General features: G+C 37.1%; 1 protein-coding gene across 3 annotated transcripts in view; it reads right to left on the bottom strand.

Annotated features, from left to right (window-relative positions):
- Positions 1-14,851, bottom strand: part of LOC125661864 (transient receptor potential cation channel subfamily M member 8-like) — a 70,566-nt gene that overhangs the window by 40,211 nt on the left and 15,504 nt on the right. For 2 of the 3 annotated variants that reach the window (XM_056146373.1, XM_056146372.1), the window contains exons 4-8: positions 11,616-11,818; positions 5,040-5,166; positions 4,804-4,951; positions 2,256-2,367; positions 1,852-1,963 (exon numbers count right to left, since the gene is read on the bottom strand). In XM_056146373.1, coding sequence (XP_056002348.1) covers positions 1,852-1,963; positions 2,256-2,367; positions 4,804-4,951; positions 5,040-5,166; positions 11,616-11,818 — 702 coding nt within the window. Of the gene's footprint in view, positions 1-1,851; positions 1,964-2,255; positions 2,368-4,086; positions 4,161-4,803; positions 4,952-5,039; positions 5,167-11,615; positions 11,819-14,851 lie in introns of those variants that run through there. The other variant, XM_056146374.1, reaches the window with a different exon arrangement.

Raw genomic sequence — 14,851 nt, 5'->3', positions numbered from 1 at the left:
CCTCAAGCACTTTGGTTTTAGAAACAATGTCAAGATTGTTTTAAAAACGAAATTAGGTCTTTAAAAATATCCCCGATAGTCAATCTTTAATCTGTGCCTGTAGTATTTCACTGAAGATGTACGTACACTTAAACTTTATCAACATGTATCATTCTCTATGGCACTACGGACAACTGACGGACTTTTCAAAAGATACGAGATATCTGAGAAAATTCGAGTCACTAACCTGGTTGTTTGAATGTTGTCGCTTTATCTGGACAACTTATCCATCTATAAAGAAGTGCCTGGTGTATCTGTCTTTCCTGGCTGGATTCCCTCTCAAATATGAGAACAATACGCAGAAGTGTGGCCCTGATGCGATAAAATACCCCCCCCCCCCCTGTTTCCATATACGCCTCGGCATCATAATCACTACGTCGATGACGCTCCACTCAAATTATAGTCCAATGTCAAGGCCATCAGTGTCAATTTTTAATCAGTCTAAACGTTACACAATATAACTTGAAGGGGGGGGGGATGGTATATAAAATGATTTTAGACAAAAAACAAAAACAAACGACGGTTTGTGTGATTCGAAGCAGGCACATTTAGGATATTGACCAGGATACTCTACCACTAGGCTATCAGTGCTTCGTAATGGTGGAGGATTATATTATATAGTAAACATTACATCTCACAAAGTCATATTATGGTTTACGTTTGTATATGCAAATTCAACTGAAATCCACATGTAGTACATATAACTGCACTCTTTTGAGGTGATACCTACTACTACTGATCCTCATTTACGCATAATCTACATTTATATCTGGGACAGGAAGCGTTTGTGTGGAGCATACGTATATGTCTGCTATTAGTGCAGACCATTACAATTGAAAAAATATCGTCGATTAAAACACAGCATAGCGTAACTGTTGAAAGTATGAAACTTTTTGAAACAAGGGAGGGCGTGTCATCTGTAGTCGTCTCATACAATGCCATGTATACAACATTCGTTATATTTTTGATGCTGTATAGTAATTATGAATAATGTGCTCCGACTCGGTGACATGCCATAAGATAGTTTGCGTGGTCTTCATTGTCGGCTGTTTCACACTCAGTCTGTATGCCTCCGTCTATTTTCAGTGACGCCAGATGTATCAATGTATTTCTGACACTCTCCAAAGGTAAATAGGCACATGTACGTTTCATTTAGATAAGACTTTTCGGAATATTGTCCTACACTGCATTAGGTTTTGGATCCGCCACATTCCGCGCACTTAGCGTGGTTGACAGCGCAGCGCCCATAGCGATCATCGAGGTTAAATTCAAGAACGATAACCGACATCACATGAAAATCGAAACATTCCGAGAGGTTTTAAAATATTATATTGAAACTTTCAACAACAAAACATATTTATTTCAGAGCAAGCCTTTTTCATCGTTTTAATGTTATATAATGATATATTCGCATACCCGCTTTGCTGTGCTTAGATTTCAAAGGGATTACAAGTAGTGTTTTGTATAGATTTGCACCAAACGTGGGTTGCCCATGTTCATAAATGTACGTCCGTAATTTTGAAACAAGGGGAAATAAATAAAAATTACATGTACTTTGTACATTTGCTAAACATATTACGGTGAGTTAGTATGCTAAGTTTGGGTTCATTTCGTGAACATGGACTTATCACGAAAATGCTATTTTGCCTGATTTTTATGTGGAACCATGCTTAATATCATAATATTTTAAAAACATTACGCATTGAGTGTGGAGTTAAGATACAGATCAGTCATAAGCTATATTTTCTCACACGCCAACATTTAGATATCTACTAAGTAGAAGAATAGCCTTTAATGTGAGTGATAATATACGTTGGATCTTTTCCGTAAGAATGTTCTCAATAGCCCAGCAACTGACGACAGCTTCACCAACAATGTTTGACAGCATCAAGGGATCGTCATTGTCCACATCAAATACACCAATCTTTAAAGATATTGTTTTCTTTATTACATTACATGATAATATTGACGTTTCTATTACATATATATATATATATATATATATATATATATATATTGCATATGATTCATTTTAAACCTATTCACATATTTTGAATAAATCGAATATATCTGTATGGCTTCGCTCCAATGATATTTCAAACAATGTTTGTGTCGCGTACGGTATAAGGAGAGAGCGAAGTCCATATGTATACAAGTGTGAAATACAAGTTTCATTTCATAGATTAAAACATATCTGATGTGAAAAGCAAACAAACCAAATCTTTTTTCTTTTCAATGGTATCGAGGTACATTTCCAGCTTTTCGTAGGTATTATCATCAAACCGTATCCCAAACACCAAGCTTGCTTTCTTCCTCCGCATTTCTGAACTATATAAGAATTTGAAACAATCAAGTTATATTAATTAGTTAGTACATTTACATTTCCAGGTAAGAAGTTTCCAAAAGGTTGATAACGATGAAGAACGGTAAATTACAACCATGATGCATCTCTGTGTGTTACATTTAGGTGAAAATCAGTTGTAGAGTGATTGATTAATTGATTGATTTTACGTCCCGTTGAAAATTGTCTTATTGAGACGTCTTCAGCTGTTTCCAGGTGTGCACCCTTAAAGTATTGTAGGTCGTAGTGCGCCAATCCAGCTGAAATATTAACTGCACCTTGTCTTCCACCGAGAGGAAGCCTTGCCTAAATACCAGGACAATATATGTATATGTTATGAAAACGAAACCAGGAAAACTGTATGACCTATTTGTAGTCGAAAAGTAGGTCAAGGATGAACCAATCTAGCTAAAATGCAAACTGAACTTGTCTTTCTACGAGAGGATGCCTTTGACTAAATATCAGGGCAATATCTGTATCTGTAATGGGGAAAAAAACCGGAAAACTGTTTGATTTTAGCTCAAAAGTAGGTCAAGGATGGACCAATACAGCTGAAATGCAAACTGAAATTGTATACCTCTGAGAGGGAACCGTTGACTAAATTTCATGACAATATCTATATCCATAATGAAAAAAAATTCGGAAAACTATTTGACCTATTTCTAGCTGAAAAGTATGTCAATGATGGACCAATCCAGCTAACTTGCATTCTTTTAAGGGGAAAACTTTCACTGAATTTCAGGACAATATCTGTATTCATAATAAAGACCGTAAAACTGATTGACCTACTTTTAGTCCTAATGTAGGTCACGGACGGACGGACCAATCCAGCTGAAATGCAAACTGAACTTTCATTTTTTAGAAGGAAGCTGGCCGAGAGGTTAAAGCGTTCGCACCGCATGCGGTAGGCCGGGGTTCGAATCCCGGCCGCAACAGACCCAAGTTGTTAAAACGGGTATTGATAGTTCCATCGCCAAACGTTCGGCATCAGGTGTGAATGTCACGGGTACTCGGAGATGACCTTAAAAACTGATGACACGTGTCACAGTAGGTTTGGCACGCTAAAGAACCCTCATTGCTCAATGGCCGTAAGCGCCGTGCATAGGCCTAAATTTGAAGCCCTCACCGGTCTTGGTAACGTCTCCATATGAGTGAAAAATTATCGAGCGATACGTTAAGCAAGATACAATCAATCAATAGAAGGAAGCTTATGTGTAAATTACAGGGCAATATCCGTATCTGTAACGAGAAAAATTCCGGATGACTGTTTGACCTACTTAGCGCCCTAAAGTAAGTAAAACATGAACCAATCTAACTGAAATGCAAACCCACTCTTACAATTTTTTAGGGAGATATTGTGACCAAATTTCAAAGTTGTATATGACTCCGTTATGGAAAAAAAGGAAAACATGACCCCGGACGGACGCACGCACGAACAGCGCTATAACTTGTATTCCCCCAAGAGGAAGCTTATGTGTAAATTGCAGGTTAATAACTGTATCTGTGAAAGGTGAAGATAACGAACAGTGATCAATCTCATAACTCCTATAAGCAATACAAAATAGAGAGTTCGGCAACCACAGAATACTGGATATACCAGAGGTGGGATCAGGTGTCTAGGAGGAGTAAGCATCCTGTAGTAAGCAAAGTCGGGAAAACTGTTTGATTTATGTACAGCCCTAAAGTATGTAAAACTTATACGGTACCAATTTTGATACACCAGATGCGCAATTCGACAAATAATGTCTCTTCAGTGATGCTCAACCGAAATGTTTGAAATCTGAAATAACAATGAAGTTTTAGAGCTATTATAGGCAAAAACTGTGCCAAAAAAGTGGAGTCAAATTCATCTAATGATAAAAGCTATGCGTGAGGGAGATAATCCTTAATTTTGAAATGAATTTCTCTATTTTATAACCGCAATTAAATATACATCCGTGTTTTCAAGCTAGTAACGAAGTACTTAGCTACTGGGCTGTAGAAGCCCCCGGGGACTAACAGTCCACCAGCAGAGGCCTCGACCCAGGGGTCATAATAAAAAACTTATACGGTACCAATTTTGATGCACCAGAGGCACATTTCGACAAATAATGTCTCTTCAGTGATGCTGAACTGAAATGTTTGAAATCCAAAATAACAATGAAGTTTTTAGAGCTATTACAGGGAAAAACAGTGTGCCAAAAAGTCAGGACGGACCAATCCAGCTGAAATACAAACTCCCTTTTACATTTCTTGAGGGATACATTGAGACCAATTGCAAAGTCGTACATACATCTGTTATGGGGAAAAAAGTCCGGAAAACATGGCCCAGGGTGGACAGCCAGCCAGACAGCGCGTTAACATATTACACTGTACGTCCCGTCTAATGACGAACGTATGGAAAGGGAAATGATCTTCCTACTCATGAGACACAATTTCCTTACTTTTCCAGGTAGTCCAATATCAAATCGGCAGCTTTTCCAGAGCCTTTAATTATAATCACAGGTAGTTTCATTTCCAGTGCATCAGATATGTGCGCAATAGTTTTGATATCGCCTTCACATACAATGATTGCTATGGGAACAGGCATTTCTGAGAAAGAAATGAAACAAAGTGTTTATATAACTCTGATGTATTCAGATTATAGGTGTAATGTGTATGATACGTAAGTGACACTTACTGAAATCCATTTTTTGACTGAAGAAAGACACTTCTCGTTCAGAAACAAACTTTTCAAACTTTAACAAAAAATCTTCTCCAGCGCCCGACGCTTCAGTGTGTAATGGTGACGATGCATCATAGATCGGCTGAAAGTTTGAAGACGTTTTGATAACATATATATTTGAAACATATACCATGCCAAACTTCACTATGATTCAAACGAAAATATATTCAACTGTTCAAATGGAAGTGCACACACTTATCAAAGGGGAAATAATCGATACATAATGAGATTGTGGTGGCATTTATTTTTAAAACACTTTAAAGCAAAGACCAAAAAAAAAAAAAAAAAAAAAAAAAAAATAAGTGAACACTTTCTTAAACAAGAGGTATTGTGAGCAATGCTCACTAAGAATACCCCCCGCTTACCCCAATCTCCCACACTGAAAAAAATACCTAGTTAATTTAACTAGGATGCCTCGTAAAGACTTGCTCATGACTAGTAAGTAATGTATTTACTAAGCAAGATAGTGATGTAACTAGAAATATGACGTCAAAAGCATCGTGACCCGTGTTGCCCGCGAAAACTGCAGCAAGGTCTATTCTGCGAGACGCCATTTTTATTGGGATGCTGGAGAGGAAACATTGACTTAAAAGGTTTGTCATTGAACTTATGACTGTTTTTTTTTAAATTCTTGATGTTTATTTATTAGAAATCGAACACACAGCTTGATATTTTTTAATATGCAACTTAATACATTTTAACACACTGTTCTGTTTTTGTTCATTTAGATGCTGATGACTGTTTGGCAATCCTGTGTAAAGAAAAGTTTGAGAAATCCTGATTACAGGTTCAAGAAATTCCACAGAAGATACATCCCCCATCGCAATCAAGATTGACCAGAAGATCATGTAGACTTTTAACTTCAGATTAAAGTTCTTGATGTTATCTTCTGTATTCAATTTTTTGGAGGATTAACAGGGCGATTTTACTTGTCCTATCAATTAAATTACTAGACTGCTAGTAATTTTGGCAATGGAATACAGGAATGGAAAATTAGTAAATCTACTGAATGCATACTAATATTTACTATTGATTGAAGTAATGTTTTACTGTCTGATTAGTTAAATTACTAGTTAACAAATAGTAAACTTACTTAACACCTAGTAAAAACTACTTTTAAATTAGTGATTGTATGGACAGTAGTTTTACTAGTTTGCTTAGTGTATTTTACTAGTTATTTTTTTCAGTGCAAAGGGTGTTGGTAATAGGTATAAACTACCTCTTTTCTGAGTGTAAAAAACAAATGGCATGACAAACCGAACCATATTGCTACTTTGATGTCCAGTGCGCATGACCTTTGACCCCAAAATCGTTAGGGAACATTTTCATTCCATGGGTAGTCCATATGTATGATATGGTGACTGTAGGTGGAAAGGATAACGCTTTAGAGCCTGTAAACCATATTGCTACTTCGATGTCCAGTGTGCTTGACCTTTGACCTTTTGACCCAAAAATCGATAGGGAACATCTTCATCCCATGGGTAGTCTATATGTATGATATGGTGACTGTAGGTGGAAAGGATAACGCTTTAGAGCCCGGAAACCATATTGCTACTTCGATGTCCAGTGCGCTTGACCTTTGACCTTTTGACCCCAAAATCGATAGGGAACATCTTCATCTCATGGGTAGTCCATATATAGGATATGGTGATGGTAGTGGAAAGGATAATGCTTTAGAGTCCGGAAACCATTGCGTCTACAGACGGACGGACAGACAGACGGACAACCCGATTCCAGTATACCCCCCCCCCCCCCCCCCAACTTGTTGCGGGGGGTATAATAATGTAGATTCAAATTGAAAGTCAAATTCAAATTAATAATAAGGGGGAAAAGTATTTCAAAATTTTCTTCCTAAGGGTATCAGGTCCTGATTTTATATATATTAATATACAAGAAATGTCAGGTAATGCAGATTCATGTTTGCTGCCGGGGGAAAAGGGTAGCGGGGCATAATATGGGAACAAAGTTTAATATCAGAATATAAAGGAAAATATAACTTTCCGCCTGTTTTACTTCACACGGGTGATAGGTCTAAAAATAGCGACAAAAGTGATTGATATGCATGTCTTACTATCCGGGCATTTCCTTGTTTGTATTGGTAAAATGCGACATGCGATGAGAAGGTTTGACTTCCACTTATATTTAGCATTATGGCTTTATGCATTGTTAACTACGGAGGTAAACATTGTCAACTAAATGACGTTGACACAAAAGCATGCGCTAGGCAGATGATACAATATTAGTATTAAATACGCAGAGATCTCTACACAATATCAATATTATTACATGTATAAGTCCATTACCTCTAATGGTTGAACATTTTCAAGTTTAAGAATCAATAGAATGCAACAGACAAGTATACTAATCTTGAAACAATCATCGAAAAGGACATGGACTGAACTTGCGTAGCTATTCAGTTGGTATTAATCTAATTTCATCCTACCTTATGAAAGAATTGACATGACTCAATTCGATGTGCAATAATTTGCGAAAACATGTAAGCAACACACTAAAATTAAAAGTACGAATTAATCACTATCAGCATGACTAAAGACACAATATCTACAGGTAATGGTAAATACTTGCGCCGTGGCAAAGTAAACAAAACATGTGGCTGTTTATGATATAGTATAGCTTACGATTCATTGATGTTTTCCGCTACACTCAACAATTTTTCAGTTATCTGATGGCGCCCACTTTTTATTGGTGGAAGAAAGAACCCAGATACAATGTACCTGGGAAGAGACAAGCGACCTTCCAAAAGTAAAATGGGAAACTTTCTCACTTACCGACGCGAGCGGGATTCTAACCCGCGTCGACAGATGTGAGAGGCTGAGTGATTTTGAGCACAAAAGATGTTATTTAGATGCTTTACGCATAAACGTTATGTACAAAGTTTAGCCTCGCTCTAGGGTTAGAACCTCTACCCTGGGGATCATGACATTTACCATTTTAGTTGAGGCCTTCCTGTTCTATATCACTATACATTTATTTTTTCTTTCATATGTCTGATTGTAGAGAGTATTTTTGAAAATTGGTCATTTTTCTTTGCAGTTTCTGCTGAGGCCCCAGGGGAAAAGGAGTCCTGAAATTTACAATTATGTTCCTCTTGTCCCGATGATGCTTCATATCAAATTTAAAAAGAATTGGAGTGGTAGTTATCAAGAGGTTAAAATGTCCTACCGGCAGTGGTGACATCTCCATATGAGTGAAAGATTCTCGAGAGGGACTTTAAAAAATATTTAATCAATCATTTGATAATTGAGTATTTGGCCTCACCCTTGCACTAAAACCCCTATCCTTGGGATCATGTTCTAGTGTTTGCACATGTAATAACTGACAATTTCCATCCCACTCTTATACGAAAACTCCTACTTCTGGGATCATGAAATTTACAATTTTGGAAAATGACTACCTGCTCTTTCTAAGTATATATTTAGTTTCAATACGCAACTTCCGAGATATCAACTCTCAGTGTTCTGTTGAACGCTTGGGTGGGTAAAAGATATATACACATACTATAGACTAGCTATGTAAATGTGGATAAAAGTAATGAAAGTGTAAATTTTGTTTATATCAACCGTTGGTATACATTAAACTGACCATATCAAGACTAATATTTGTTTGAATTAGGTCATTAAATTAAATATGAAATTATTTTTTTATTTCCTCCTCTGCACGAGTGATATTTTAATCAAAGAAAAATGGTGATTATCGATTTTGTTTCAACTAATTTATCATCAAATACTAATAAACTTATGAAGGCAGTGATAAGCATTTGTACCCACCGCGTGTGGACGATAGCATGTTTTGCGTTTCACTGTGCGTAAGAGTTCCACAAAGGGAAAGAACTATTGGGGAACTCGGAAATTGCGTATTCAGTATCAGTAGCACTAAAGAAGATGTTATTTAAATGTCTTACACATAAAAGCTATATACCAAGCTTGGCCCTGCTCCAGGGTCAGAACATCTACCCCAAGAATCATCATATTTAAAATTTGGTAGAAAAGCTTCCCGCTCTACATCAATATGCATTTGGTTTTCCTCATACATGTGCGGTTGTAGAGAAGAATATTTTTGAAAAATGGTCAATTTTGGCGGTTTCTGCCCCTTCCCTCAGGCCCCAATTGTACATAAGTCAATGAATTTACAATTTTGTCCTAATGATGCTTCATATCAAAGAAAAGAATTTTATGGTAGTTATCGAGAGGTTAACATGTTCTATTGTTCACGCATTTGATAACTGAGTATTTGGCCTAACTCTTGCACTAAAACCCCTACCCTTGGGATCTTTTTAAATATCAATTTAGTTTTAATTTAGTATCAAAAACACTTAAGAAGATGTTATCTAAGTGTTTTAAACATAAACGCCATGTACCAAGTTTGGCTCCACCATGAGGTCAGAACCTCTAACCCGAGTATCATTTCTTAAAATATCAATTTAGTATCAACCAATTTTCTAAATATCAATTTAGTATCAATAACACTAACGATGTTTCAAACATAAACTCTATGTACCATGTCTGGCTTCATCCTGGAGTCAGAAACTCTACCCCGGGTATCATGAAATTTACAATTTTGGTAAACGCTTTCCTGCTCTACATCACCATGCATTTAGTTTTTCTTACACAAGTGCGGTTATAGAGAATATTTTTGAAAATTGGTCAATTTTGGGCAGTTTCTATCCCACCCCTCAAGCCCCAGGGGCGCAGGAGTCCTGAAATTTACAATGTATTTCCCACTAGCCCCAAATGATGTTTCATACCAAATTTGAAAATAATTTGGTCCCACTCTGATACCAAAACCCCTAACCCTGGGATCATGAAATTAACATTTTTGTTAAAGGACTATATGTTCTTTCTAGATGTCACTTAGTTTTCATTTAGTATCAATGAAACTAAAGAAGGCATCATCACTACATACTAAGACTGATCCCGCCCTGGGGTCAGAACTTCTATCTTGGGGGTTATGAAATTTACAATTTGATAGAAGCTTTCCTGCACTATATTAATGTGGATTTAAATTTCCTTCAGCTGTGTGTAGACAAGGTTTTTTGAAAATTGGTCAATTCGTGGCAGTTTCTGCACCACCCTGTAGGCTCCACGAGTCATGGAATTTACAATTTAAGTTCCTCTTGTCCCAATGACGCTTCATATTAAATTTGAAAAAAAATACGGAATGATAGTTATTAAGAAGATGTTAAAAATGTGCAATTGTTATTGCACGACGGACGACAACTAATTGCAATCTGTCACCTAAGTTTACTCAGGTGACCTAAGAATGTCATAAGAGTTTGAATTGATTTGAAGAATGAAAGATTTTTGCACATGATCGAGAAATGATTGAGTATGTTTCAAATGGGGGATGTAATTCACTCCAGATGGCATGTTTTTCACACATATTATGACGTCACGAATTGTAGTTTATCTACCACATTACATTCGCTTTTCTACCTGGGCTGTAGCGGTGAGGTTTTTTGTTAACGTGACAACGCCTGCCTCGACACGGGACATCCATTTTAAGGTCATACCCGAAAAACCGTGATTATCACAGATAAATTCCAATCGTTTTGTGGAGGAAAAATCACTATACAGGGGGCTTTAGGTGTCCCGAAGAATGTTAAAACAGAAATCACAAACTGTACTTCAGTGCACTTTACACTATATAAAGTACATCACAACGAACAGGACTACAGTTGTATCGCGGGGAAAATGTCATATTATAAGCTGTATATATTTAAATCTGTTTTTCAGATGATTTGTTTTTTACTTTTTACTTTTCTTTGATAATATACAAGTCTCATGTTTTTATATATAATGTGCACTAAAGTAATCTTTATATTACATTGTGACCTTGAATTCTCCCCCTCATGTGACGTAATAGTGACAAGGGGGATTTCCCTACGTGATACACTACTTGTTTGTTTTGGCAAACGATCTGTTGTAAGAATTCGCGATGCTTGAATTTTTTTTTTACATTAATTTAAATATGCTGTTATTACGTCTTATTTTACTCAGGATACCTTAACCACGATGTACCTAATTTACTCCTTAGGTTTAACGCAAGAGCGGGGCTCGAACTCACGACCTCCCGATTACGAAGCAAACTTTCTACCGAGAACAAATATGTCTTGTAAATGCAACGGGGACACTGTATATTGGTATATGATTTTTGTTTTTCTTAACTAGTGCTTCGAATGGGTTTCCAAATGCTGGCGGGCATTTATTATCTAGTTTCCAATGTTAATGAAAGAGAAAGAGAGAGAGAGAGAGAGAGAGAGAGAGAGAGGTCGGTCTATTGGAACTTAATAGAAACTCTTTTTTTCCAATTAACGACGCCTCCTAGAGATTAACTATGTCTATCATTCATTCATTATCACTTAACGCAATGTTCATCAGCCTATAGCATTGGAGGGATATGGTGTTTACTAATTCGCATCCTAGCAAATGTTTCTATTAGCAATCAAAAGATGCAAGGTATGTCTGTGTGTTTTGCCTCGATCAAGTTTCAGTCTTGCGTTTCGTGGATTACCTGTTTCCCCGCAATGCTGATGAGTTTGACATGCCGCTCAACATCCGTCAATGGCTTCTTGATATCTGTATAATGTATTTGAGTATCCTCATCTGGCTTGTTAACGTTGCCTGTCCCAAATTCCATGTCCCCATAATTCCTATAAGCATCGCGTATGATATCCGACACTCCGTTTTTATGACCACGGTATAATATCCACGACTCTGCAATATACAAGAAATATGTTGTACGTGGGTTATATCTTGATTTATTTTACAATCTTTCTAGGGGATGCCTACTTTCATGTTACTATTTTCATATTGACAAAACTGCGATCATCAAAATACATTTTATCTCATTAATGCATCATTTGAGTGTACTGCACATGAGTTCTACAAAGTTTAAGAAATCAATGCAAGACGGACTATCATGACACCATATGAATTATTGCTTAGTCAGCATAGGTATATCTTGTAGAAATCTTTCAATAGTATTTCTAAAACTCGTCACCAGTAAACGTACATTCTGTATCAAAGTAAGAGGAGCAATTTCAACAGAAAGGTTCAGGCAGAAGAGAATTTGACGGGTTCGGACAATCATGACAATATAAAACATAGATCAGACTTGAATAACCAAGGTCATTGAAAACATTGTGTGGACTTGGACATCCAAGCTACAGGTAGGGTTCTTTAATGAAAACGAGAATAGCATTACCTATCAATACATTATTTGTGAAACACCGAACAGTTTTCACCTTGTTGTTTTCAATTTCTACGCTGTATAGGCATAGCGGACACTTTCAGTTGAAACTGACACTTTCAGGAAAATGCAATGGACACTTTCAAATGAAACTGCTGTTTCTGCATAACGCTCTATAAATTATCTTTATCCATACTTAACAAACCAGTGAATGGTACCTTCCACGGGATTGTGCATATTAATGCAAGGTGACGATAACGAACAGTGATCAATCTCATAACTCTTATAAGCAATACAAAATAGATAGCTGGGCAAACACGGACCCCTGGACACACCAGAGGTGGGATCAGGTGCCTAGGAGGAGTAAGCATCCCCTGTTGACCGGTCACACCCGCCGTGAGCCCTATATCCTGATCAGGTAAACGGAGTTATCCGCAGTCAAAATCAGTGTGCCAAGAACGGCTTAACAATCGGTATAAAACACGTCAGACAGCATTTGACCCAATGTGAGGTTGTATTGACGAATTAGATCGTTATAACGACCATATAATTTGCGAAATGCTGACTTCAATCGAGACTGTTGAAATCCCCGTACCATCAACTTGTTGAAACTCTTCATTTGTTTTCATGTTATAATGGTATTCACAAATATACACGGATTTCCTTAGCTTGGACAGGTATTATGACATATATTGAAGTGAAGATATATTAATATATGTATTTGCAAAGAATTATGCAAATTAATTATCGAATATTGTGTTTTAAAGTTAATACGCACTATTTATCAAAAGCTATAAAGTAACGGACTGTAGTCTAGTTAGGTGCCCGTAAGTAGAGGGGTTGTGCGTAGCGAAACACGACCTCGCGGACGAGCGGATATCCCGTACCGAGACACTTACCTAAAGTCAAACTTCTATAAGTTATATTGTTAATTGATTGATTGTTTTGCTATTCCGGCACACTCAATAATTTTTCAGTTATTTGGTGGCGCTCGGTTTTTATTGGTGGAAAACAAAACCCAGATACAATGTACCTGGGAAGAGACCACCGACCTTCCGAAAGTAAACTTGGAAATTTTCCAACTTACCGGCGCGCGCGGTTACTTTTGCTGTTTTACGGGTAAAGTGTATTAAATTTTATATACACATGCATCGTTCGACGATGGTATATGACAACCTACCATTGTATTAAATGTATGGTTCAATAAGGTATCATGAGAATCTTTTGAAATATGTGACAAGTCGGTCATCTTCTAGCATCCTCGTAAAATTCACATTATCAGAGATGGGCGGTCCTTCTCTCACTCGTGCGCTCCACGCACTCGTGACAGAAGGATCGCTTATCTATTTGATAATGTGAATATTACTCGAATGCTAGAAGATAACCATTACATAAGCTATTTTAATATATGCAAGGCGAAGATAACGAACAGTGATCAAACTCCCACAAGCAATACAAAATAGATAGTTGGGCAAACACGGACCCCTGGACACACCAGAGGCGCAGAATGGAAGTGCATGATATTTATTTAGTTCAGGTATATAAGGTTCTGGTCAAGGTAAATTGGTCATCGACGAGGAATCAGCCAGTTGGAACACGTTTTTCTCTATCAGCACCTATGACCGCGTTGAATGTGGGCTTCATCGCTGAAGAGCGTACAGTTCATGCGGATTCACAAATTGAACGACCCGGCAATATGCATGATTCTTCTGACGAATTTACCACTACAGCTACTTCAGACGTTCTCTCTGATAGACTTGAACGGACCCCGAGACGACAGAAACAGGAATTTGTTAGTAAAATCAACTTGACATTGAAAGCAGTGGAGAAAAGGGTACATGTACCTGACTAAATTTCAGAGCAATAAAATAAGCTATAAATTTACTAAACAATACAAATGTTGAATTGGTAGTTGATGTTTTGAATTTTTAAAAAGCAATTAAAGAAAATATTGTTTTCGTATTGTCGATGAATGTGAGTGTGAGTTTAGTCAGGAATATTAGGATAGCCCAATTACTTATGTTTCAACGCCCAATCAAACTATTTTCAGAGCTATGAGACGCAACTCCACGAAGCCGTATGATAGAACGTCTCGACAAAATGCGCATTCCTTTCCTAATAGCACCTCCTGTTAATTTGTCATGAACAATTAATTTTGTATACAGCAAAAGGTACCTTCATTGTAATCAAGTGGCAGTCCGCACTTTTTTGGCCTATGCTGGTTAAACCATATTCTGGAAAGTTCCGAGATTTTAAGGATTACATGTAGTTGGAATGCCATAAGCCTCATTATTGTTTCATTTATGATTTTCATGCCGAGAACGTGTTGCTGAACCAGTTTCAGAGAAATAACTTAGTACTATATACATTTACTTCTCAGAATATTGAAGTGTTTCTCATGAATATGTGTGACAATTCGTAATTACGGTGATATATTTGATATCTATTTTTTATGCCTTATCCCGTGGGGATCCGGGTTAGAATAGGTCTTCAGTACCCCTTGCTTGTCGTAAGAGGCGACTAAATGGGGCAGTCCTTCGGATGAGACCGCAAAAATC

Source organism: Ostrea edulis, chromosome 8 (assembly GCF_947568905.1).
Source record: "Ostrea edulis chromosome 8, xbOstEdul1.1, whole genome shotgun sequence".
Classification (NCBI taxonomy): Eukaryota; Metazoa; Mollusca; class Bivalvia; order Ostreida; family Ostreidae; genus Ostrea; species Ostrea edulis.
The sequence above is the reverse complement of the archived record's forward strand: the minus strand, read 5'-3'. Positions and strand labels throughout refer to the sequence as shown.